Raw genomic sequence first — 27323 nt, 5'->3', positions numbered from 1 at the left:
CAAAAGTACCAACGAACTCTTCAAAAAAAGGTAGGAAAATGCATTGTGGGTATGTTGGCAAGGAAATTCCCGATGGCGTCCTACGTGAATGTGAACGATTTTAGTGAAAGCTGAAACGATATGCTGGATTCAACGTGTGTTATTTTGTTTAGATAATAATTGTGTGTCACTCTGGAGTAAAATTAATTTAGTGTTTATTTATTGGGGTTGAAAGCTGTATTACTTTGCTACTTTATTTTATATTGTTAACACAGAAATTGTGTTTGCATTTGTGGATAAACTTGTGAGATATAAGTTCTAAGTGAAAGTGGATATGGTGAATGATTTGATTGTTAGTTTCTTTCTTAATTGTGTTGGATAAATTAAAAAAAAAAATTGGTAAGATGCTTTTATTGATGTAAAAGCTCAATTTTCTAACATATAATTATACTAATATGCCAACATTAGTCTTAGAAGAAACACCATCCTAACATTTAGTATCATGCACAATTGAATCAGTCAATAATTATTTTGAAAACCATATGTGCATGAATGCATAGTTTACTAAACTCTCTGTAGATAGTGCCAGTCCCCAGTTGTTTTATGTAATTTCAGTAAGATTAAAATGCGTGAAACAGATTTGGCTACCATATTTGAAATTGAAACCTACCAGTTAACACTAATATGTGTTAGGCCACAACAAATTGGTTACATGTTCGATGGATTTCCTGCACCTAAAAATCTTAAAACGAAATAAAAATATTTTTATTTTTATTTTGCGCCCGCAGCAACAATTTGTGCTCCGAACATATTCGTTCAATGATTTAGTTTAATTTAGCCTACGTATTTTACGATATAAACTGTTATAACGCTTACCGATATTTCTTGGTTTATGGTAAAGAATGGCGGCGTCCGTCTGCCTCGTTGTTTCAGCGAAACATGTTTACGGAAACGTATTTTTTTTCCGCCAGTTGCAATCATCGCATTACTGATGATTTTCGTGCTTTGTTCCTCGCAGCAGCATCTGCATCGGGATGCGAAATATCACCAGAATGCATCAATGCGGTAAAAAAAATGTGGTAAACTAGGCGGTAGTGATAAAATAAATACGTCGCACATTAACATGCAACTTATATTTAGTGTAGCAGTGGAATTGGACAAAAAAGTTGTCGAGTTTATTAAACAATGAGCGCCTTCCTAATCCTAGTATTAACAGTGAGCACAATGCTTTCAAATATATGATGATGAAGTCCAAGAGGATGATGCACGCCAAATGGCATTGCACACCATCTGTTAATAACGGAGTTATGGCCCTTTGTATCCTGAAATAATGCTTTTGTGTCCGGAGCAATATCTTAAAAGTGCTTTGGCGGATTTCATTGAAACTTGGTATGAATATATATATGGATAAGAGGATGATGCACGCCAAATGGAATTGTACACCATTGGATGATAATGAAGTTGTGGCCCTATATTTATATCTTGAAAAAATGCTTGTGTGTGTGTCCTGAGCCATATCTTGGAAGTGCTTTGACGGATTTCATTGAAACTTGGTATGGGTATATATGTGGATAAGAGGATGATGCACGTTGGCATTGTCCATCCTATCAGAAAAAATTTGTGTCCAGAAGTATATTTGCGGGGGATATCAATTCAGCAAATTTGCTTGTTTAAATTAATTTGATTAACGAATCTTTCCCTCTTGTTGTTGTACTGCTATTGTTATAAATATATATAATAAAACTAGTATGTGTACTAGAATGTATACTTGTCTTTTGAGCACTCAAATTAGACCAATATATGTGTTATTTTATAATGTAGAATCAATTTATATAAACAATATTAATTTTTTTGCACTTTTCGCTCGCCTGCGATTTAAAAAAAAATGGAATAAAAATAAATTTATTTTTATTTCGCTCGCTCGCTCCATTTCTGGTTGGCTAAAATCCATAGAACAAATCATCAATTTGTTGTGGCCTTATTATTCTTAATTTTTTCTTGTGAATAAAGTCATATATGAAAACTAGGTATATACTGATCAATATTTAGCATTTATAGTAAAAAAAGTGACAAACATAATCTACAGAACGCCATCAATTAAAAGTAAATGCATGAATACAGTCGCACAAAAAGAACAATTGATTTATTACCAATTTACCAATAACAAGCTGCTTTTATTAATGTGAAGTGTTGTATGTAATTTAATGGAGCAATATAAATGTTCATCCTTATATGATTTGGTTTCCTATGATGTTGACATAATTAGTATGCACATTATTTCATCTTAATTGTTATGTTTGAAATTATTGTGTCATACTGATTGCATAATTTCTAGTCTCTATGTATTTGCAATATATCATATTTACTTATTGTGTTTTTGTACGATAGGTCATATAGGCAAAAACTGTATGAGGAGATTGTCTCACATTTTTTTGTTTTCATATCTTTTTGTTGAAAACATTTTTAGTCTTCATGGGTTTACTATAAACAGGTGACTTTTGTAAAATAGAAATCACAAAACAGTGTCAACTAATGTTTACAGTATTAGGAAATGTTGCACATGCAGTCCTGGAATCAACTCACAACCAACATCCTTTGGAATTTATTCTTTTAAAGAAGTTGTCTAAGTATCCAAAATTGTGTTTTTGAAAATTGATATTGCTAGTGTATTATTATTTCCATGGATGAGGATTTGAAGATGTAGTCAATATCTGTGATTTGGTTTAATGCATTTTGACAAAATACGAAACAATTCTATTTAAACCTGAGACCCTCATTTATGATAATGCCTTATGTTGAACAGTTTTTCACCTGTGGCAGAATTATTAAAAAGCAGTATGTGTTCAGAAAAAAAAATAAAGTATTAAAGTCTTTAAATATACAGACAAGCACTACAAAGCAATCCATGTTGTCCACATACCAGACAGATTCGGCTGACTTTGATCTGCTTACATGCTTCCAATTGTGATTATCTCTCATTGCAATATAAGGTGAATATTAACAAGATTATGTGAAACTTGAATTATTTTACTCAACGTTTGGCAACAAGCAAAAACAAAACTTGCAAATCTAATTTTATAGTAGCATTTTGCAAGTGCGCTATGGTTTATTTTGAGCCTTGCAGTTTTAATAATCCAAAGACAAAAATTAACTCTTTGTCCATGTTTGCCCACCCTCCTAGTCTTAAATTCTAATATATAAGACAATTTAATTTTTCTCTAAAAAATCTAGAAGTGCACCCTAAAGTTCAGGGCCATTGTCTAGTGGGCCTGTGTATTTCAACACCTTTTACATGCAGAACTTCATGAAGAAAAGTTTAATTTTAAGTTTTGAATGCAGTTTTATATTTCCTTTGGTCTTCAATATAAGGTCATCAATATGAGGATTTAATTCACAGAAATTGCAAGTTCTGAAGCACCTGGTAATACAAAAAATGTGTTAACCCTTTGCATGCTGGGTAATTTGTCTTCTGCTAAAATGTCGTCTGCTGAATTTCTAAAATTAGCATTTTCTTTATTTTTTTTTCAAAGAATACTATCAGAATAGCAAACAGTTTGGATCCTGATGAGACGCCACGTTCTGTGGCGTCTCATCAGGATCCAAACTGTTTGCAAAGGCCTTTAAAATTCGGTTCCCGCACTGAAACGGTTAAAACTAAATAACTGTTTATTGTTTACAGGACGGAGTCACTTGAAGGGTTTTTTGAGAACCTACATGTAGGGTGTGATGTAATGAACAAGTACGAAATTGTGGGAGTTGTGGGCGAAGGTTAGTACAGTATCTTTTATTTCTAAACACAAATCTTTTGGACCTTGCAGAAACTTTCCAAGGCATATCCCAGTTTTATTTGCGTGTGAACATTATAATTCAATATAAGGTACTTTAAAGGCATACAAAGCTAATTAAATGTAGTAAAAAAACTAGATAAAAAGGTACATTTTGTAAAATGACGTTGGACATAAAACTAGTAATACTCAATGACTAATAGCTCTGCTTTTTGTCTTAAATGCAACCATGTAGCAATTTTAACAGATTATTATTATTTTGTGCTATATTCTTATAATTGTGTATATTTATCAATCTTATCTCATAAGGTTTATTCATATTAAGCATGACATTTTGTTTGAAAATTAAAATATAAAAAGACCCCCCTTTGTTATCTGCATGCTTTTTATTAAACTTCCCAAAGGTTTTCAGAAAGATTTCCATTGATTGAATTGATTGCATTCTTTTGTTTGTTACAGGTGCCTATGGCGTGGTGTTGAAATGTAAACACAAGGTAAGATCTAGTTACATATAAGAACACAACCAAGCCGTCTTTACACAACTCTGTAGTTTGAATACTTAAAATCAATGTTGATTCAACAATTTAAGTAAGCTTGTAGTCTTGTTCATGTTAATTGAAGGAGGCATGTTTCTGAGAGCTTTACTTTACTGTGAAAAGCAGGTAATTGTCATTGAAGCATGTTCAAATAATTACACATGCTGAGACAATTTGTTTTGACCAAAAATACAATTTGTCTATGATGCAGTGATTACATGTCAAATCTTTAAGTATTTTGTCTTTCCCCATAAATGGCAGCATAGGGCCCCCTGTCTAAAACTTTGGTCATATTTGGTATCAAGACTTTTTTAACTTGCAGTCTATTGGTAACAACCTGTTAGAAACGCTAATGTGCCAATACAATTTATGTCATTGGAAGTGGGGTTCAATAGAGAACATAAGATTGAAACACTGTTATTGGACCAAAGGATGGTGATAACATTGTGTGTGCAGGATTTGAAAAGCTGTAAGCTTTTTAACTTGTTGAGAACAGGAAGGGTATAAACTGCATGAAACTGCAAATACATGCTTAGCAGAAACACTATAGTCATTATCGACACTAAGTTGCACAATGCAAACAGTGAAAGCCTAGCTGTTAATGAGTTCTGCAATAGTCAATATTTGAATACTACAGACTAAAAATGTAAAGCATATACATACTGTTTTACAAACTCTATGAAGATTAATTATTTCTTGTAGCAATAAGATAATTAAGGTGGGTTCAGCATTTGGGAAAGAAACATGAAATACATATTGGTAGTATGAGAAAATCACAGTTAACACTACTGGGTGTATGGTATTTTTGCTCTATCGTAAGGACTTTGGTATATTTCACAAAACTCAAATAGGTTGGCACAGCATACCTTTCATTTCTCAGTATGTTACAACAGAAAGTTAAAAAAACTTCTTTGTGATGGGCACTGTACATGCATTTGGCATATTTCCATTCCATTATTTCCATACCATGCACATAAATAAGTCTTTGCGAGAGTATATAAGAAAACTTAATGTACTGGTTTTTATGCAGTCAAGTATTAAATACTATGTTGATATTTTATTGTGACATTAATCTGTTTAGTGAACTTCGCAAGTTAAACCATTTTGTCCAATCACACTGTTGTAGTTCTCTGTGCTGTTGAATTAACTGCATGCTATTGAATTTAAGGTCCAATTATTATCTATTGTAATAACATCTACCAGTATATAATCTTGTTAATGTATTCCTTTCAATGCCTTATGCACTTGTACTAGTAATGATTTTATAGTAAAGAGGACCTAGTGTAAATAAAAAATTAATAGTGGCTTAATAATAAATGAATTTACTGGAATTTGTGTCCTAACTGTATACAGTATATATTACACATAAAATTTGAACTAAAACAATTAATGAAAATTAATTAGTAGTACTGGGGTACCATAAACATTGTCATAATACAGGTTTAACTTGTAAAAGATCACTGCACCCATTAGGCCACAACAAATTGATCATTTGTTCCAAGGAATTAGGCCACAAAACATTCTAGCCAGCAAGCACAATAAAAGCAAAAGTACTTTGGATACATTCACATGCGAGCCATAAAGCGCAGAATTAAAAAAATTGTTTAAATATTTGTTTGTATTTTTTTACAAATGTATTCAGCTTATTAAATGTTGCCATTTTGTACTATTACTTGTTTAATGAAAAATGAACTGTCTTAAATATGTTGTTTTAAATAAGACAGAAAAAACTTTCTCATAAAAAACTGATTGGATGGCAAAATAGACCATGGGAGCACAATAAGAAAATCAATTTGTTGTAGCCTTAGGTTGTTAGGGACTCTGAAATCTATGTAATAAAAGCTATATTTTGTTTTTTCAGGAAACAGGCGAACTCGTTGCTGTGAAGAAATTCAAAGATGGCGAAGGTAATTTTGTGTAAATAGAAGTAAACAACAAAAAGTAATTTTAAGTCGTATTTTTGTTGATAGTAAATTTGCTTTGTTATTATTTAATAATTATGTACTTAAGGTGTGAATCAAATCCCTACTCCTATAAAAAAAGACAAGATAAAATGAAATCAAACACTGTAGGCAAATTAAAACTATGTATCATAATAAAATAGCATGTGTACAGGTTATGTAATTGATTGGAAAAACAAGATTTAAAACTGAATTTCATTTATTGTAAATTGTATGTCATGGCCTTCAAGGAAATCAATTTTTTACTGTGATAGCTGTCATAATGAACACCATCCTTTTTCTATTTCCTTGACTTAACTGACTGATTTTTCATGTAAGTAACTAAAACTTAGAAGTTAAAAATACTCAAAGTTTAATGAAATTTAGCAGTGTTTTAATGTTGTAATTTACAACCTTATTTCAACCTGACATTGGGAATTGCATTGGGCACATGTTTCAGACAAGTATAGCACTACCTACTTATGTCTATTGGAATAAAATGGAGAGAAAACGCGCCTCACTAAACTATGCAGGGGTTCCATTATTAGGGCTAATTGTATTATAAGTTTTCAATAACAACGATAAAGATGGTCAATATCTCATGTTCTTGGGATTGTGTTATCATGTAACAGGTATCATGACTGATTTGTTGGACATGGCGTTAGTGTTAATTGATATCTTTATCAATAAACAAAACCTGTCAGCAAGCGTTTTCAGCTCATGGGTATTTTACAGGCATCATGACCTTACAAGGTTTGTGTGTTGCTGTGGAATTATAGTTTTATCTTAGCCTTGTTTTAGTGGTTTTTATTAACCCTTTCCTTCTCAGAAGCAAAGTGATTATGACTATATGCAACCAACATACAAGTAGAGCAGCCTATCAGTTGAGTAACTCGCAGTCTGTTCAGGTTTTATGCTGCTTGCTGCTCACAAGTATGTTCTTAAATTTAGGTCACAATATACCAAAAGATTTCCTACACAAATTCAATGTAAAAGCAATAACTCCAACAAAAAATACAACAAAAAAGTCAAACTTTTGCGCATAGAGACCCCCATAACCATACCTTTTCTTAAAGAGCATTCCAAGCCGCAATGATTTAGACAATAAAAAAGGGGGGTCATTCGCTATGCAAGAAAGAACTCGATGCGAATCAGCGGTCACTGTTTTACAGCCATCTATTTACGGGGCTCGTACCAGTGGATGAGGGTTTCCCGCCATGTGTCAAAGTCTCATGTAGTCTCCAACCGTCAAGCAAATGAGTGAATTTCAGTTAAACATCAATGTTTTCCCTACCACATGCACAAAGAAACATTCTAAAATAAAGTCATGGCAAGTGCCCACACAGAGCATTGTGTCTTCTTATAAATGATGTTCAGGTTTTTAAAGAGTATAGCATTGCACTCCAACAAGATTTAGTATATTGTAACCAAAAGGCTTGGAAATAAAACCTTAAAAGTGGAATATATAGCTATAAAGGTCTTTAATTAAATTTGAATTCTTACGAAAAGGTCAAAACGTGTATCTTTGTGTTAAAGGGTTAAGAATATCTGAAAGGCTTACTTTCCTCAAATTGACAGATCAAAGCACCACATCTGTATTGGCCCTTAAATTTTTGAAAAATGATTGTGTGTATGTATTGTACCTGCTGACCAGTGCAATGTCAATCACTCTAGAAAGAAATTGGCTGGTTGAATATGTTTACTTACATGAATTTCCTAGAGGGCTTTTGTATTCAAATAAGTTTTTTGAAAGGGTAGACAACTTATCAAATTTTCAAGAATTGAAATGATTTTTTAGAACCTATTTATTTTAACTGAATGGCATTAAAAGCCCTGGCTGGGCTTATAGAGCGACTCTGGAGTAGCTTTTCGGGATGAACCAGTACTTGGTTTGTTTGGAAAGATCATTTGAAATTCTCTCCAAGTGGTGATAGCACTTTTGATCTATCAATTTAAATGCAGAACCATAATCACATACTACACCATTGCGGCCTTTGAATCAATCATTTTGGAAAAACTGACCACCCGTGAAAATTTCTAAGAGTGCTTTGTTTTCAAGTCAATTTGTGAAAGGTTGGCATTCTGTCTCTGTGTTGATGCAGACTCTTTTTTTATTTGAGCTGATTTATTGACTCTTTAGACAAGCATTGGACAGTAAATAAAATAATTGACTTACATAGTAGGACCAGCGCTTATGAATTATTTAGCGATAATCTGATAGCTGGATCGCAGCAGAAGTGTTTACCTTGCTTTGATTTCTCAGGGGACCATGCTCTCCTTTTATTGTAGAGAAGCCAAAGAAATTTGTATAAGTGTACTTTTACATGTACAGCCTTTTAATTAACTAGATTGAGAAATAATTAATTGTCAGCTCGCTACAACCAAAACAAAGTATGTTTACGCATTTTTATGGTTACAGTTCTTATGATATTAAGTCATATGGGTAGTCAATATTTTGTTTGAGATTTTTCCATTACTGTATCCTAATGTATTATGTACATACAGTTTGTCAACCAGTTCCGGATAATCAGAAGTTCCTTTTAATTTGTATTTAATTTTCCATAATGCCCCAATATAAACAAAATGATAAGTGTCTAAGGTATACATTAGGTAAAGGAATAAATTAGCAAAGTTTTAGCAAGAAAGCTTTTGTATTATGCTTACAGTGGAGATAAATGCAGCAAAAAGTTAACCGGAACTGATTGAATGAGTTATGTTTTGAAATGTGCATATGGATATAGAAGGCTTTATTATTTTCAAATAAACTTTTTGCTGATTGAAAACAAATGCCATGACAATGTTGTGAAATACTAATTTTGTAAGTTGAATGATTTTAAATAATTTTCCGAAGGGTGAACTTTAATTGGCTATTTTTGACAAAAAACTGCATATGCCGTCTGGCCTAACCTGTTATCATACAAAATAAATTTTACCCTTTATTTTCACATCTTCTCACATTGACACTAAATCCCGAAAGAAATGATGGTCAAAAGAATTAACGTTTAACCGTGTTATTCTAAACTGGTCGACTGACTGTACATTATTTAAAAAGACTGTGATGTTGTCTTTAGGTCTGCAATGTGATTAATTTTATGTGTTTATCAAACTGTCTTAAAGTGATCAATTGAACTGACCTTCAATCACCTGGAGTCTAGAACATTTTCATTTTAAGAACGTAAACTGTAAATATTTGTGTTCCTTGATGTTTGACTAGTCACTATTGGTAAATTTTCTGTATGTCAAAATTCTCTAACAATTAATTTATCAATATCATGAATCTTTCTGATGATTGGCATTTGTGAAGGTATATCACATTGGGATCCATGTTTACACACGAATGTAAATCAATCAGATTTATTGAATTTAACCGCAAACCATTGATAGAAATAATAAGCAGATTATCAGCTGATTAATGGCTGTTCCTCCTGACCGATGTATTGGATAATTAAACTCGTACAAATTATGAACAAAAATAGCCTCACTAGTGATCAAAACTTCGGTCACGTCTGTAAGAATCAATGGCACATATTGGAAACATTCAATGAATGAATTTAATTTTTCAATATTTATCAGTTCATAATATTTCTCATTGGCTACATTCCACTTTGAATGAAGCTCATTTATCGTTGTAATCTATGGTGAAAGCAAATAATTCGCTGCTGGGGACCCTTTTCACTAAATTTACTGCAAATTTATGTCTTTTCATCGACCATTAAGTAAATTCACAGTTTGCATGGATCAATTGATGATCATGAAGACTTGTTATGATAACTGAGGATTTACCTTTTTATCATTGTGCAATTATATTTTATTGCTTGTAAAGTATAAATATTTTGCCTTGTTCTTTTGATGCCCTCTTATAATCGATTTTGTAATGTTTTCTGTCATGGAAATATTAAATCACAAACGTTTTGATTGGCACAGACATTTTTTTATGCCCAAATCCATGATATATTTGGGTTTGTTTGCATAAGCGGTACATGTAAGTTTTGATTCAATCTTCATATATTTTTTTTGTATTATGGGCAATTCGGCATGGTAAGTGGATGGTACATGTATGCATGTAATTGCTCTGGAGAAACTGTGTTGCTGAAGTGTTTACCAACTGTCTGTTATGAGTTGTAAAACTGGTGACAACCAAGCGTTATTTGTTTGCAGTAAATAAAACCAATTTCACCAGGAAACAAAGTTGGAGTCAATTTATTATATTTCATTGAAAGACGTTTAATGTTTATTGTCAATGCCCAAACTTTATTTTATCATTATTTGAGTCACAAAGTTCATGTAAATAATTCTTATGGAGATGTTTCCCAGTTCATTTTATGACAAGTTTAGTCGTATGATTTTGTTTGTAGTTACTATCATGGTCTGTGTTTGGCGTAGTAAATGTTGTATCCTATTGGTTTATTTGGACATAAGTATTTAGTTAGTTTCATGTTCCATGGACCTTTCAGGCTTTATTTAACTCGATGGTTCATGTTAACTTCCCCTTTTGAATTCGAACAAAGAGAATTTACGGAGATAATTTTTGTCTGGCGATAAAGCTACTTTGTATGAACTAGTGTTCACTAAAAAAATTGCAGGTTAAACCCATTTGAGACTTATCAAAATAAAGTAAATAGTAGATGTGGGGTTTGTTGGGTTTTCCACAAATTAACTGTTAAGAATGATTGCTTTCATTGATAGGGAATCAGATTGCATTGAGGAAGGACACTTGAATTGAAAGAGCTTTTCAAAACATGATAGCACTAAGTTTTACATGTGCAATTTATATAAATCTGGGATAATATAGTGAAATATTCATCAATATTTTAGTCTATGATTTTTACAGTTATAAGCTACAATAAAGTAAAAAAAATGTGTGGCTAAGGCATATTTAATATTTTGCACAAAATTAATTATTACGAAGAGTTATAACTGATTGGCATCATCTTTTGGTATCCAAGAAAATTTTGTTGTCCACATATGTATATTTAGTGTAAATATGGCAAACATTGATTATAGGCACTATATATAAACACAAGTGAATGTACATCTTTAATATCTTTCGTGATTATTTTACCAAAAGACAGAAAATCATATAAGAATGATTATACATAATACTTTGTGATGTGATATTTTGCTAAATTTAGAAATTAAACTTATGACAGAACTGTCAAAGTTACAAGCAAACTATCTGTCATGCATTGGTTTGCAGGAACAATTATTCTTGCAAACAAATTTTTATATTGTAAAACTCTTTATACCTCAACCCTTTCCCACTCAGAAGCAAAGTGAAAATGGCTATGTGCAAACAGCATAAAACCAGCTTTAAAGTAACTCACAGACTGTTCAGGTATTATGCTGTTAGCTGCTCATCAGTATCTAAGGGTTGGAAATAAAACCTTTAAAACTAGAATCTAGTAAGAAAGGTCTAGTATTAAATAAAGCTCATTGAACTTTCTGAGGGACTACAAATGCGGGAAAATACGTTTCTAAGTGGTAAAATATGATTGGAAAGAGCAATTATTTTGGTCATCATAGCAAGCCAGAGATACATAATGGCTATTTTGATAGCACAAATCTGTAAGTGGTCTCAAGTAGAAAACTTAAATATCAAGCTTGGGTGATCATCCACTTCAAAGCACTGAAAGAACTTCATGACTCTTACGCCAGAATGGCATGCAATATTTGTTCATTGTTTTTTTGTAGCATGTCATAAAAATGTTAAAATACAATATTTTGATAAAGATAATATAGGCAGACCATTTATTACATGGTTTGATGTCTTTACAACTTACACATGAAGGTGAAAAACTTTCATTGAATGTACGTCATCCATTTTCAGTGCATTCTTTTAAAAATTAATCAAGATATTTGCAATTTCAATTGAAGTAAATTGACTAAAGACAATTAGTACCCCATACCAAACAAGTATATGTATACATTTTATACACAGATTAGATTTTTGAAAAACATACATTTGAGAAATGATTATGTTAAATAACCATCTCCATCTCTATGTTTTGTTTTATTTCTGTAATTTGAATATTTTCTTTCCTGATGTTTATGTTTTATGATTAAATGGCAAAAAATTATTTTCCACACAGTTTTGGAGCTTGCAAGCTCAATTTTTACTACCATGTATTTGCCTTTTTTGAACTTCAGTCGTAATTACACTGCTATCAAATAGCAGTCCAATTAAAAAAAACAGTCTTTATCTGAAACCAGCTTTTAAAAGAGTAGACAAATTGTCAACACAAAATTTTTCTGAATCAGACCCTCCAGAATAATTAATACACTTGAAAGTTTTAATAGTATTTGATACTTATACATTATTTTGTTTTAAACGGTTTGCCTTGAAGAAAAGTATACTTTAGCACTGTTTTATGTTGGTGTTCAAAATGTGCTTTGAGGTTACAAATCTGTTTTCATTTACTAAGCTGAATGTCACAGTTTTCGGATAAAAACGTATTTAAGTATTGTTAATGCACATGTGTACAACAAAATATGCAATAAATCAGCTCAAATATTATGAAGTTTATTTAATAAATCAATAAATGTATATATGTGTCTTGTTCTGAGAAAACTGGGCTTAATTCATGTGCGTAAAGTGTCGTCTCAGATTAGCCTGTGCAGTCCGCACAGGCTATTCAGGGACGACACTTTCCGCTTTAATGGTATTTTTAGTTTCAAGGAAGTCCCTCCTTACTGAAAATCAAGTTAAGGCGGAAAGTGTCGTCCCTTATTAGCCTGTGCACAGGCTAATCTGGGACGACACTTTACGCACATGCATTATGACCAGCTTTCACAGAACAAGACACATATATATGGCTCATATTGTCCATACAAAAGCTCTTAAAGTATTTTCTCATTAGACCTTCAAAAGATAAACATTAGCACATAAAATATTGAACAAAAACAATTTTGATCACAAACAAAAATATTGCAGAAAGAAATAGAAAATTTAGCATACTGAAACGTTACAACCATAAATGTTCTTAATAATGTAAGGATGAAAAAAAGTCATCTGGGTGACATTATATTTAAAAGAAATACTTTCTGTTGTGTTGTTAAAAATATCATTAATCTCAAAATGCAAAAGCATCAAAGATGTGCTAATGTTTTTGTTGTCTGTAAACTGTGCACTTGTTTTAAGAAGCTATGATTGAACTGGTCTCAAATTTGCAACAAAAATAAGAATGTAAAAGGAGAAAAAATCATATTTAACTTGGACATTTGTTCACAATACATAATAGGAATTACACCATGCTCATTTACAAATCTTCCATGTTTATTTGCATTTTATTAGCTCTGCAGTTTTCTGAGAAAACCTGAGGTATTGTCATAGCAAGCTCGTTGTGTCGTCCGCCGTCCGCCGTCCGCGTCGTGCTAAAACTTAACATTTTGTTAACCTTTTTAACATTGGGTCTAAAATGAAAGTGCTTCCACCTACAACATTGAAACTTCATATGTAGCTGCACCTTGATGAGTTCTACACGCCACACCCATTTTGGGATCACTAGGTCAAATGTCAAGGTCACTGTGACCTCTAAAAAAAAATGAAACAAAATCTGACAAGCTTTCATTTATTCAAAACTGAACCCACAGCCTAGCGTTGGCACCCGTTATGCGGTGCTCTTGTTGAGTCTTAATAGTTATAAATCTTCTAAGGAAATTATTGTTTACTATTTAAAGTGAAAAGAGCAAAATTAAGCCAATATGCGTTGTGCAAAGTTTATCATTCTTTGCAATTTTTCACAAAAGAGGTCACCCTGAGGTTTAAGGATTCCACCTCCCTTTTTGTCTGCTTTAAGTCTTTATCAATACCTATATGAAAGAAATAATTTTGTGGGGGCTGTGACAGTTGTCTGCGGACTAGTGACTTTTTGCTATGTGAAGACCTCAATCAAATTAAAAACTTTTGTTTTTCCAAACCCCTTTAAAAATATGTTAGATCTGTTAGTATTTTGCATTTAATAAAAGCATTTTCAGTATTTTCTCAATTTTATTTGGAACTTTTACTTGTTTTAGAAAACGAAGATGTGCGCCGTACCACGCTTCGAGAACTCAAAATGCTACGCTCACTCAAACAAGAGAACATTGTGGAGCTTAGAGAGGCGTTTAGGCGCAAAGGAAAACTTTACCTAGTCTTTGAATATGTTGAAAGGGTAAGCAAATTAAGTGTGACAAGAAGTTGATCAAGTTCAAGATGTTATTCTTTACCGTACCTTGGCTCAGAACCCTACCCGCCCACCTCATTTTATATTTTTTTTTTACAATGTTCAAAGGTATTTTTAATGAAAATTGTTTGCAGTATAAAAACACACCAACAATAAATCTATGAAAAGCAGCATGTTAAAGTATCTTGTTAAGAATGATATAGTCCTCTTGTTCAATGTTATTTAGTAAAAGTCAGTTTCTTTGCATTTGTTTCCCATTTTCTATAATGATGTGTTTTGTATTACCATGACATAAACAACTCTTTAAGATTTTAATTAAAGAGTAGCTCAGGATAAGACTGATATCTGGATTCAATCATTGATTGGTCCAGATTTATTGCTTCAAGTTGAGAACAGCAACTTCAGACTCTTTTATTTTTTTCTGAGATAAAATCATTATTGCATGGCTAATACATGTAAGGTGCCAATATGTGAAATGGTGTTAATTGTCTGGCACGAAATGTGGGGGTGTTGGTCCCTGATGTATGGAATTGAAACTTCCTATTTTCTTCATTAAGTGTATTTGGATATAGAAAATCTGTTTTACCCACTGGTACATTATTTTATTCAAATATCTAAATAGTTATAACAGCAGTAAGGAGAAAAACTTTGAGGACAAAAGCTCAATAGAAAGAGCTGCCCAGTCATGGCTGATGACAATGCACAAATGCTTGAGATTGCATAACCCCAGAAAAAAGTTCACCCAAATTTAATTTTAAACCTGGACAAAAGCTCTCTTGAAATTGGTTAGATTGTGTCTGCTTTAGACAGCTTTTGTCAGCTTCTATCAACTTTGATGGGTGAGCTAATGTCCAGGTGAGCTTTTGGCTGCCTGCCACTAAAACTCGGGTAAATTTGAGCATGGAGAGCTCTGTTGTCTTTTACTCTAGCAATATGAATATTAATATGGTCAGATAGATTGTTTTGCTTTATTTATTTGTAGCAACATCGTGCTCAGTGATCACACAATATATTAAAACATCCGATATTGCCATGTTTCAATGTCATAGTTATAATCTGTAATAAAAACTTTTATTATTAATTATTGATTAAACCATTGGGTAGCTATGTATTGGCGCAGTGTTTCCTTTTCATATTAATGATTTGCAATCAGATTAGCATACTTACTACATTAAAAAGCAATTTACTTGTAATATGAACTTGCGAGTCTCTAATCATTATTGCAGAATAGCAGATACCAATGATGATTTCATTTAAAGTGACATGTTGACAGTTTAGATAAACTGGTTTGAGAAACCTGAGATTTCTGCATTATGATGGGTTTTTATTGTGTGCTATATTTGTGTTTGAAAGGCTTGTATGTGTTATTAGAAAACTCATCTTTTCAATTCTTAATGTGCTTTGAGTGTGAATTGTAAAAAATTTATTTGCAATTTATAAAGTGGAGAAAAAATACTCATCTATGATCACAACCAGTGCTGTTTGTATGTTTTTTTTCCTTTATTAGTTGATTTAGTCCAAGTAACTTTTAATAAATTCATGTAGAATAAGTATTTGTATGAATTATAATTTGGGTTTAAAAAATCATAACCGAAGTTTCTTTTAGAAGGTTTCGCATAAAAAGACTATGTAAATAATAATTATATCAATTTGAAACAGCCCACCATTTTTTCTTAAATGCTTTCCATTCATAATCCACTTTTTTAAAGACATGTTTTATACAATTATCTTGCCTAGCTATGTTTCCCTGTCCTAAGGGTGGTTAGGGTTAGGGACAGGTTTTATTATGATTGGCTGTTACTGCTAACATCAAAGCTTGCCAGGCCATATCAGAGTTAATTAATTTTCTTTGCGAATCATTAAGTATTGAACTTTCATTTTTCTTAGCGATTCAACAAGTATCGAACTGAGCATTTTAATTCATTTGGGGAGACGGCGACTTTGAAAATTGATTTGGAAACTGTTTTATGAGTTTTATATGTCCGCTCTGCTGGTCATAAAATATTGATTCACGATTGTTGTTTTATGGCTTCCTGTTTAAGATATTACAATAAAAACCTGTTTCAGATTAACTATAATGCAAACATTGCTAAAATCCATAGTGCTTTGAGGGAAAAGTAAAGCGAAGTAGGTAAAATCCTGATGCAGTATTTGCATTTGAATTGTCACTAAAATGTCTTTAGTAGGGATTTGCATAAATTGCTAAGGCTTTCTCATTTTGCATTTAAATGAATGTTTTCCTTTGAAAGTGGAGTTAAAAAAAAGGTTCTGTTTCATTGTTTTGTTGTGTTTTATTCATGGTCATTTACATTGCTGCCCTAATAGAGGAAAGAACAAGATCAAGTATGAGGAGAAACCATTTTTATAAGCATAGCATGGCAGCATAGATAAAGCCAACTGAAATAACATGGAACATGGTTTTACATTAAATCTTAAAAAAACAACATTACATAGAACAGGAATTGAATAGGGAAACAAAGATACATAGAAGGGCACATATTTACATAAAACCTAATAAGTACTGGGGGAAATCTCTCTGTATAATTTTGTCCCATAAGCATCTGGGAGCTTTTCGAAAATCAACCCAGTTTTCCTTCTGTTCCTTTAAAGCCTCTTCTTGTATGGATGGGACGAGGAACAGTTTGGTATTGGCTCTTCATGAACTTTTTTTATGCCCCTGAAGGAGGGCATATAGTGATAGGACTGTCCGTCCGTCTGTCCGTCCGTCTTTCCGTCACACTTTTCGTTTAGGTTTCGAAAAATGCTCATAACTTCTATGTCCCTTGAGATATAACCTTCATATTTGGTATGCATGTGTATATGGACAAGGCCTTCCCATACCCACAAAAATTTTGACCCCTGTGACCTTGACCTTGAACTAAGGGTCTGCGTTTAGGTTTCAAAATCTGCGTTTAAGTTTCGAAAAATGCTCATAACTTCTATGTCCCTTGAGATATAACCTTCATATTTGGTATGCATGTGTATATGGACAAGACTTTTCCATAAGCACACACATTTTGACCCCTGTGATCTTGACCTTTAATTTAGGGTCCGCATATAGGTTTCTAAATCTGCGTTTAGGTTTTGCAAAATGCTCATAACTTCTATGTCCCTTGAGATATAACCTTCATATTTGGTATGCATGTGTATATGGACAAGGTCTTTCCATACGCACTTAAATTTTGACACCTGTGACCTTGACCTTGAACTTAGGTTCCGCGTTTAGGTTTCAAAAAATGCTCATAACTTCTATCAAAGCGTTTATAGGGGGCATATGTCATCCTTAGACATCCTATGGTGACAGCTCTTGTCAATCATTCTATTGTATATGCAATTTTAATGATGATCAGCATCTTTCAATTTTGTGTATTGGGCCTTTACTTCATTCCCATACTTACATATTAGGCTCCATTTTCAAATCAATGAAAATGTATGTATTATTTCATAACATAACAATAGATTCAATGGCTTAGCATTGTAACTATTGTACTATTGTGTCTGATATAGAAACTTACTGCATTTGCATTCATTATATTCTTCCAATTTCGAGTAATTGAAGACATTTTTCTTATGAATTCTTCCGTTTATAGAACATGCTGGAACTACTGGAGGACATGGCTAGTGGAGTGCCACCAGAGAAAGTGCGGTCCTACACCTACCAGTTGTGTAAGGCAATACACTGGTGCCATAGCAACGACATCATACACAGAGGTACGGGACACTACGTAGTCCTTGATAATTCAGTTAAAATCTAAATAAAGTTTGTTCCCATAGGAATGACATAGTTGAAATTTCAGTATAAATTTGACTTTAGTTCTGGTGATGTAGGAATCCTTTGTAGTTAAGAGTAAATCTTATGTTCTGGGATCCTCTGTAGCTCAGTAAAAATAATGCAATTTGGTGTCATAGCAATTACTTCATACACTTATGTAAGAAAAATAAGCAAGCCATTGTTAACCTTCATAATATTCCTATATATATTGTTATTTAAGATATCAAGCCTGAGAATTTGCTGATTAGCAGTGGAGATGTTCTGAAGCTCTGTGATTTTGGCTTTGCTCGCACCATCAACAATGGAATGAACGGCATGTACACGGACTATGTTGCGACACGGTGGTATCGCTCTCCGGAATTGCTGCTTGGGTACGCTCAGTAGTGTTTTAATTAAAAACATACATTAAAATATTGCCTTGGTTTCAAATTATTTATAAACATAGAAATATTTGTATATTTTAAGTTTAAGTTTTTTTAAATTTCAAATGTCCCAACAAATCTTGTTTGTTATCTCTCACGTAAAGTCAAAATAAGTAGATATGATTAGTTACAGAATACATATAATTTGGATGTGACCACCAACAATCTGTGACCTTTCTGTATTCTGTTCTTTCTACAGTGTTTTGTAAGATGGTATCCTGTCTGTGGGGTTAAAAATAATTGTCATCTGAACATAATCTTTCAAGGCAGTCTGCAGATCAAATTGTCAGATTAAGTGATTTCCAAAAACACGTTCCTTTTTCTAATTACTTTTTTTTCCAAAGAGTTTAAAAAAAACTTTTACACACAAACTTTTTTTTCCACAGTGCCCCCTATGGCAAGGCAGTAGACATCTGGTCTATCGGCTGCATTCTTGGAGAGCTTGCAGACGGTCAGCCCCTGTTCCCGGGCGAGAGTGAGATAGATCAGCTCTACGTCATCCAGAAGATTGTCGGACAATTGCCGCCCGATCAGATGAACATGTTCTATAACAACGCTCGATTCTCCGGGTTAAAGGTGTGTTCATTAGACAAATTTAGTAAAACATAAATACAACATCTTTTAGAGGGTGCATGATAAAATATATTTTCAAACTTCAAAATGATGATGTCAACCTGTGCTTGTGACTCTGTTGTTATCTTGGTTTGACCATGCATTGTATCACCCTCCATGAGATGTGATATTTTATTATGCCCCCGAAGGAGTGCATGTAGTGATCGAACTGTCCCTCTTTCCGTCACACTTTGCGTTTAGGTTTCAAAAAATGCTCATAACTTCTATGTCGCTTCAGATAGCAACTTGATATTTGGCATGCATGTGTATCTCATGGAGCTGCACATTTTGAGTGGTGAAAGGTCAAGGTCATCCTTCAAGGTCAAAGGTAAAAAAAAACAAATCCAAGGGAAGTAATAAGCTTTAAAGGGAGATAATTATCTTTACCTGCCAAATGATAAAAAAAATCAAAGTGGTGCAGTAGGTGGCATTGTGTTATTGACAAACACATCTCTTGTATTATCTTACCAGAATTGAATGCATTTTAGATGTTAAACCTTTTAATCAGATTTGAAATGTTTGGCTTTTTCCTTGACATAATGTTTGTGATGTGTTTTCTTTACATACAGAAATATGCTCAAATCTTTTTTTTTACTGCTTATAGGCTTCAACAGCCCTCATTTTCTGAGAGAAAATATCAATATTTTGGGTATGTAGGGGGCAATGTTTGAAGTAGGAGAATGATAAAACGCTATCTTAAAATCAATTTTAGAGGAAAATTGCATAATTTAAAAGCATTAGTCTGAGAAAATACTGCCTAATAACCTCTTCACCTTTAAAATGTAAACAAAACACATAACAATTTGATAGTCCCTTTTTTGTAAACATTTAAAGTTCTATGTTATGTGTACAGTTTCCATCAGTGTCCAAGCCACAGACTATCGTGAAAAGATACCAGGGAATACTCAGTAGCGTCATGATAGACTTTATGGTGGTAAGTAACATAGCTCCAAATGCCTATTTATAGCCACATGGGTAGAGAAATCTTTGTCAGCTGATATCTCAGATAATATGATATGCCCTGTCTTTTAAGTTTTCAATAGACTTATGAGTAGGTAATTATAAAGTTTATTGAAAATTGAATAGGTGTCGAGTTACCGTTTGGCAAGATTGCAGTTAGTTTAAAGCTTCATGACGAAAAAACAAAACTCGTGTTCAACATTGAAGTCGAGTTTTGAAAGGACATATCATTTACTTGAAGACTACCATACACGCAAATCATAAAAAGATCATTGAAAATAAACAAAATAACCGTTTAATATGAAGATTGTCAAATATTCAGTGTTTATTGATCACTTGCGATGACAAGGTTAAAGTAAATACTCATGAAATTCTTGAATCGCACATATTTTACCAGCATTTGGAATGTTTAGGTTATAGGCCTGAAGATTAATATGTATGGATCAGAAATTTACTTCCTAAATTTTGAAACCAGGTTAAATCATTTTACTGTAAATGAATTTGTATATCATTCTGGGATCAAGTTTAATTTTCCCTTTAAGTATACAAGACAAGATTACGGTATTTTGTTTGTTTTAATCTCTTTCTTTAATAAAAAAGCATGGCAAATTTTAATTTTAAGTATCCATAACCAAACTTTAAATAGTGACATAAAAAGGAGCTATTAGTTTGTAAATAAATGTCCTATTCTCAAACGTCTACCCCATTTAAACCTTGTCAACACTTTTTGATAGATGGCACAAGCAAACATGTATTTTCTTGCGCATGCGCCCAACATTGTTTACATGGAAATCGATTTACCTTAGACTGGCTAATAAAAGATTCATATTTATATATTAGCATTCAATGTAACTAAGAAGACTTAAAATGCTGACATTTGGAACATCATTATAAAAAAGATGCTTCTTTAAGATAGTACCGTAATCGCAGAATTGCATGTCATAGATTTTATTGATATTCTGAATTATTATTTCCCTGGCATGTAGGATGTCAAAAGGCATATAGTGATTTTCTTGTCGATAAATATGTTAATCCATATGTACAAGGATAATCCAAAATGTCCTACAAATATTTATAACTTGCATGGATGTTATAAATCATCCTACTTCTTTTTGACTTTGACATTGATCTACTTTTGGGCTTAGACTCATTCAGGAGCTCTTAATGCTTGTTTAATCTGAAATGATGTCTTTCGTGTAAAGTCAATGCCCTGTCTACAAAGCATATGCATTTAGATATGTGATTTCTCCTCAGTTCAAATAACTTCCACCGTTGGAATTAAAAAAACTAGCTTTACAAATAGTGCTCACCAGTGGACCTATATTAGATAAACATTTTAAAGCAGGTCTTTTCCACTCCTGCACGAAGGGGGTGGGTATATAGGAGTCACTCTGCTGGTCCCAGTCTGTAAGTCTGTCTGTTTCATTACATAAAATACTTGAAGTTAGTAGAGCTAAGAACTTCCACTTTCTTAAGTGTTTCAACAAAACTTTAAATATGTCATCACCATGAAGTTTAGTAGCTTCTGTGATAAGAATCTTCCTATCATCCTCAGTGATCCACGCATTGCCGAGTTATTTGCCCTAGAACATAGCTGACAAATCTGTGCGGGTGTATCTATCACATTTGCGACATAGCACTAGTATTAACTGAACCCTGTTCCTGGAAAACTGGTCTTAAACTCTTTCAGTGCGGGAACCGAATTTTGAAGGCCTGTGCAAACAGTTTGGATCCAGATGAGACGCCACAGAACGTGGCGTCTCATCAAGATCCAAACTGTTTGCTATTCTGATAATATTCTTTGAAAAAAATCGAAGAAAATGCTAATTTTAGAAATTCAGCAGACGACGTTTTAGCAGACGACAAATTTCCCAGCATGCAAAGGGTTAAGCATGTGTGTGAAGTGTGATTCCAGATAAGCCAGAGCAGGCAGCGCAGGCTTATCAGGAACAACACTTTCCGTCAATACTGGATTTTTATTAAGAAGGACTTTCTTTAAACAAAACATTTAAAATAAGCAGAAATTCTTGTCCCTCATTAGTTTGTGCAGACTGCTTTTCTGGGATGACACTTTACACACATGCATTAAGCCCAGTTTTTACAGAATGTGGCTATATTGATTATGTCCTTTTTTCAGCAAACACTAAGGCTAGAGCCTACAGACAGGTTCACGATAGAGGATTGCCTGGACCACGTGTCCTTCCAGACAGAACGTCTTCTCAACCGGGGCAGCCAGGTGCCCATCAAGCACATCGACGCTCATAACACCAGCAAGAAACGCAAGAGCGACATAAGTGATCACGTCAATAGGTTAGAACAGTCATTTTATGCCCTCCAACTGTTGGGTATCGGGTGATTTCCTTCAAACTGCTGTGCAATATTTATCTGCAAGTGATTGTAAAAAAAAGTATTTAAAAAATTGTTAATGGGTCTTACCTAAAGGGGGTAATCACATGATAGTCAAGATGGTGATGTCCATGCTGAGAAAGTTTTTTTTTAACGTTTTATACACTTTATTCCTTTTTTTTTATTTTTTAATGAAGCTCAGTTTCCAGCCATATCAGTAAAACTGTGATTAGAGTTAAGAGTTTATTTTGTATTAAAGTTCGCTTTACTGCCCGCAAATTTACTTAGTGGAGCTTTAATTAGTTCATCCTGTATAGAAATTTTGCAGTTAGTAAAGTCAAAATATAGAGCAAATATTAATACAAAATAAATGCTAGTAATTGTCTTGCTGATATGGCTGGAAAGTGAGTGGCATTTACAAAAATAATACTAGTAATAAAGGGTTTATAATGGCGAAAAATACCTGGCTCGACATGGACGTCACAATCTTGACTATAATGTGATTACCCCCTCTTGGTCTTACCTACGTGCCAGACTTCCTCATGCATTGAAGGATTTTAAAATAACTTGGCCCAAATGTTTGACTATATGAGAGGCTATTATGTCCAATATATGCATCAGGCACTTTTAGGGTAAAGGTCATACACAAAGGTAAAAATACAACACATATTAAAATGGGGTATATATCACTGTTATTGAAATCTTTAGTTCAATACCAACTGAGTTTTCCCTTATGTACTTAAGCTTTTATTTTTATGCTCCCCCCAAAAAAATTTGGGGGGAGCATATAGTCGCTGCTTCGTCCGTGCGTCCGTCCGTGTGTCCGTCAGTGCACAATTTATGTCCGGGCTATTTCTCAGCAACTAATGACCAGAATTCAATTAAACTTTATGAGAAGCTTCACTACCAAGAGGAGATGTGCATATTATCAGCCGGTTCTGGTCGGATGATTTTTCACAGAGTTATGGCCCTTTGAAATTTTCCATTAACTGTACATATAGTGCAATTCTTGTCCGGGCTATTTCTCAGCAACTAATGACCGGAATTCGATTAAACCTTATGGGAAGCTTCACTACCAAGAGGAGATGTGCATATTATCAGCGGGTTCTGGTCAGATGATTTTTCACAGAGTTATGGCCATTTGAAATTTTCCATTAACTGTACATACAGTGCAATTCTTGTCCGGGCTATTTCTCAGCAACTAATGACCGGAATTCAATGAAACTTTATGGGAAGCTTCACTATCAAGAGGAGATGTGCATATTATCAGCCGGTTCTGGTTGGATGATTTTTCACAGAGTTATGGCCCTTTGAAATTTTCCATTGTACATATAGTGCAATTCTTGTCCGAGCTATTTCTCAGCAACTTATTACGGGAATTCAATGAAACTTTATGGGAAGCTTCACTACCAACAGGAGATGTGCATATTATCAGCCGGTTATGGTCGGATGATTTTTCACAGAGTTATGGCCCTTCGAAATTTTCCATTGTACATAAAGTGCAATTCTTGTCCGAGCTATTTCTCAGCAACTTATCACGGGAATTCAATGAAACTTTATGGAAAGCTTCACTACCAACAGGAGATGTGCATATTATCAGCCAGTTATGGTCGGATGATTTTTCACAGAGTTATGGCCCTTTGAAATTTTCTATAAACTGTTCATATAGTGCAATTCTTGTCCGGGCTATTTCTCCCCAACTACTGAATGGAAGCTTAACTACCTTGAGGAGATGCGCATGTTATTAGTGGGTTCTGGTTAGATGATTTATTTAGAGAGTTATGGCCCTTTGAAATTTTTAAGTTGCTAAACCATCCATCGTATTATTTTGTCCAAAGTTATGCCCCTCAAGACGTTTCCTTTTATCTGAATACATAGTGCAATATTGTGACAAAAAAAAACTTTGGGGAGCATCACCCGTCTCCGATGGTTTCTTGTTTTAAATTAGAAATAAAAGTAATTAATTTTTAATAAACACATTTATTGTTTTGATTTCAGTGAAAATTTGAAGAATTTAACAGTACGGTCTGGCAAGACAAAAGCATTGTTGCCCGATCATAAAGAGGAAAAATTTGAAGAAAAGATGGATACCTCAGAAACGGAAAAAGAGATTATACACCCCACCTCTCAAAGCAAATACATTAAACAGGCAAAAAATGCAACATCAAAAGCAAATGCTGAAAAACAAGCGTTAAATGCAATAAGAGAAAAAATTGAACTGGAGCGAGTTAAAGAGGATAAACCGTCAGAAGAAGAAACTAGTCGCAAAGAAAGGACAAGAACACCTGCAAAATCAGGCAGTCGTAGATCACAGAAAAGTGCAAATAGAAACAATGTAAATAGTGATAATATGAATAATACTGACGATAAAACAGATGTGCGGCAGGGAAAATCTTATGTAGACCTGTCTGGCAGACAGGGTGTAGGGCAGTACAATTCAACGTTTTCGGACTTCCGTTCTGGATATGTAGGCGACAGCAAAAGTGACAATAATATGGATACGTTGGACAGTAATGGTGAAGTTCACGAAAATGATGTAGATATGGATAATACTACTCCTAGTGAGTCTAAATTCATTAAACGTAAGCATAGCTCTAAAACTGTGACAGATAACAAACCAAAGTTAGCTTCAAAATCCCCAGAACCTATTGTGCTTACGCCTCGCGATGCACCAAATGCTCGCACTAGCACGTATACTGTGAACTTGGAAGCGCCGAATCAGGAACAAGAAAATGGCCATAAACCCTCGGACAGTCCCCCAGAAAGGAAAAAGGTACTTATTTTATGTCAATTCAATCATTTTGGGGAATTCACATTTTTTTTGGCAAAAGATTTTCTTCAAAGGGTTGCTTGAATACATGTGTCAACTTGTTTCAGTTGATTATTGTACTAACAGTCTTAAATGTGAGCTGTTTGGCCAAGGTACCCAAATTGTTTTATTATTTCTTGAGATCGAGAAAAAGTTACAACAGGTATCAGTGTTGTGGCCAGTTAGTAAAAATGTGATTTTATTGTAAATTTTTCACAAATGTTGCAAAAAAAATTGTGCAGTTGTGATTTTTATAACTTATACAATGAGTGAGCAGAATCATTAATAAAGCACAACAAATATCAACTTTCTCTAAGTTAACAGAGTAGGAATACAACTTCTGTTTCAGATCTACTTTTCAATTGCCAAAAATTCAAAAATTCACAGAAAAATTTGATGCCAGAAGAGATCAGTTGGCTTTTGTAGGATTCTTAAAATCAATAGAGTTGTTTGCTGTTTCTTATTGGTTTTATACACAGAGTAACATGTTTTAATTGAAAAGAAATAATTTTAAGTTCATTTAAATTTTAGTTTGTGTTTCAAAAGTATTGAAAATGCCCCCTAAGTTTTCTAGAGCTGCGATACATTTGGCCCACCTTTTTTGATACCACGGCAGAACACTGCATTATGAAACGGAGAAGAGATCAAGTCCAATTCAAATTTTACCAGTGCAGGTTTCGCGGGCTTGTGGGCTTTTGCTTATTTTGTACTTAACCAGTAGATGCACATCCATTTCTCGGCTTCTCTGTTCGTCCATGCTTGTGTGACCATGGTTCTGCATTATATATCACAATTGCTCTGAGATTAATGCATGTGAGAAAAGTGTCGTCCCAGATTACCCTGTGCAATTATCAGTCCTCTTCTTGTTTACTGTAACTGTCTATAGTTGCCATGGAAATTAAAGTTAAAATGCAAAAGAGCTGCTTTTTGCAGTTAACATCTCCCTAAATCTGTATACCTTTTGTGAATGATACAATGTTGTTAAGTATGATTAATGATTATTAAAAACCTTTGAGGACATGTAGCCATCAAATTATTATTCATATGGCATAAAACCAAATTGATGGATTTGTTTTTCATCCTCATTTAGGTGCACTGTATCTTTTTATGCCCCCGGTAGGGTGGCATATAGCATTTGAACTGTCTGTCTGTCCGTCCGTCAGTCCTTTCGAAAACTAACATTGGCCATAACTTTTGCAATATTGAAGATAGCAACTTGATATTTGGCATGCATGTGTATCTCATGGAGCTGCACATTTTGAGTGGTGAAAGTTCAAAGTCATCCTTCAAGGTCAAAAGTAAAAAAATACAATCCAAGGGAAGTAATAAGCTTTAAAAGGGAGATAATTTCTAAACCTGCCAAATGATATATTGAAGTTTTATTTCAAAGCGGCGCAATAGGGGGCATTGTGTTTTTACAGGTCGGGCTACCGTAACCTCGTGAAGAGGCCAGTAGGACCTGTAAATAAACTCTGAAACACACACGGGGCATTGTGTTTCTGACAAACACATCTTGTTTTAAATTCTTTTGGGATACTTAAAATGCTCAAATTGTTTAATTTTGCCTAATATTAATTTTTTTATTTAAAACCATAACTTCCTTATAACTATTGTTTTGTGTACACACAGTTCTTGGACAAGACACTGCAAGACGAGTTGCAGCGTATCAAATCCAGCACTATGAGAGAGCGCCAGAAGAAGAACCAAGAGATCCAGCAGACGAGTCAGAAAGGGGACGTCTCAGTAGTCCGAACAATATCAGACCGGCTGTCCGATGCTAAGGTACAACTAATGTTTAACTTGAGTATTGTTGCTACGGCTGCAGATGTAAGATATGGTTCAAGAAAAGGCCTACTTACTGAGGCCAAAAAATCGTGTTTTTGTTTTCAGCAATGTTCTCCCAAAAATAGAGATGATAAATGCAGTTGCATACCAAATGATCAACATAACATTTACTGAAATTAATTGGTCAAATTGTGAAAATCTATATTATTAACAGT

At 33.7% G+C, this 27323-nt stretch overlaps 1 protein-coding gene across 3 annotated transcripts; it reads left to right on the top strand.

The window, feature by feature from the left end:
* Positions 1-9: 9 nt before the first annotated feature.
* Positions 10-27105, top strand: LOC127877863 (cyclin-dependent kinase-like 5; the record flags this gene model as incomplete). Of its 3 annotated transcripts, none has more annotated exon segments than XM_052424161.1 (12): positions 10-30; positions 3659-3747; positions 4224-4258; positions 6162-6207; positions 14254-14390; positions 17993-18113; positions 18395-18545; positions 18983-19172; positions 20062-20142; positions 22306-22478; positions 24513-25287; positions 26953-27105. In XM_052424161.1, coding segments are annotated over 11 exon segments (1899 nt in total), but the record flags the coding sequence as incomplete, so codon positions are not given.
* Positions 27106-27323: the final 218 nt, after the last annotated feature.

This window comes from Dreissena polymorpha, chromosome 4 (assembly GCF_020536995.1).
Source record: "Dreissena polymorpha isolate Duluth1 chromosome 4, UMN_Dpol_1.0, whole genome shotgun sequence".
In the NCBI taxonomy this organism is placed as follows: Eukaryota; Metazoa; Mollusca; class Bivalvia; order Myida; family Dreissenidae; genus Dreissena; species Dreissena polymorpha.
This window is presented reverse-complemented; position numbering and strand designations above follow the sequence as displayed.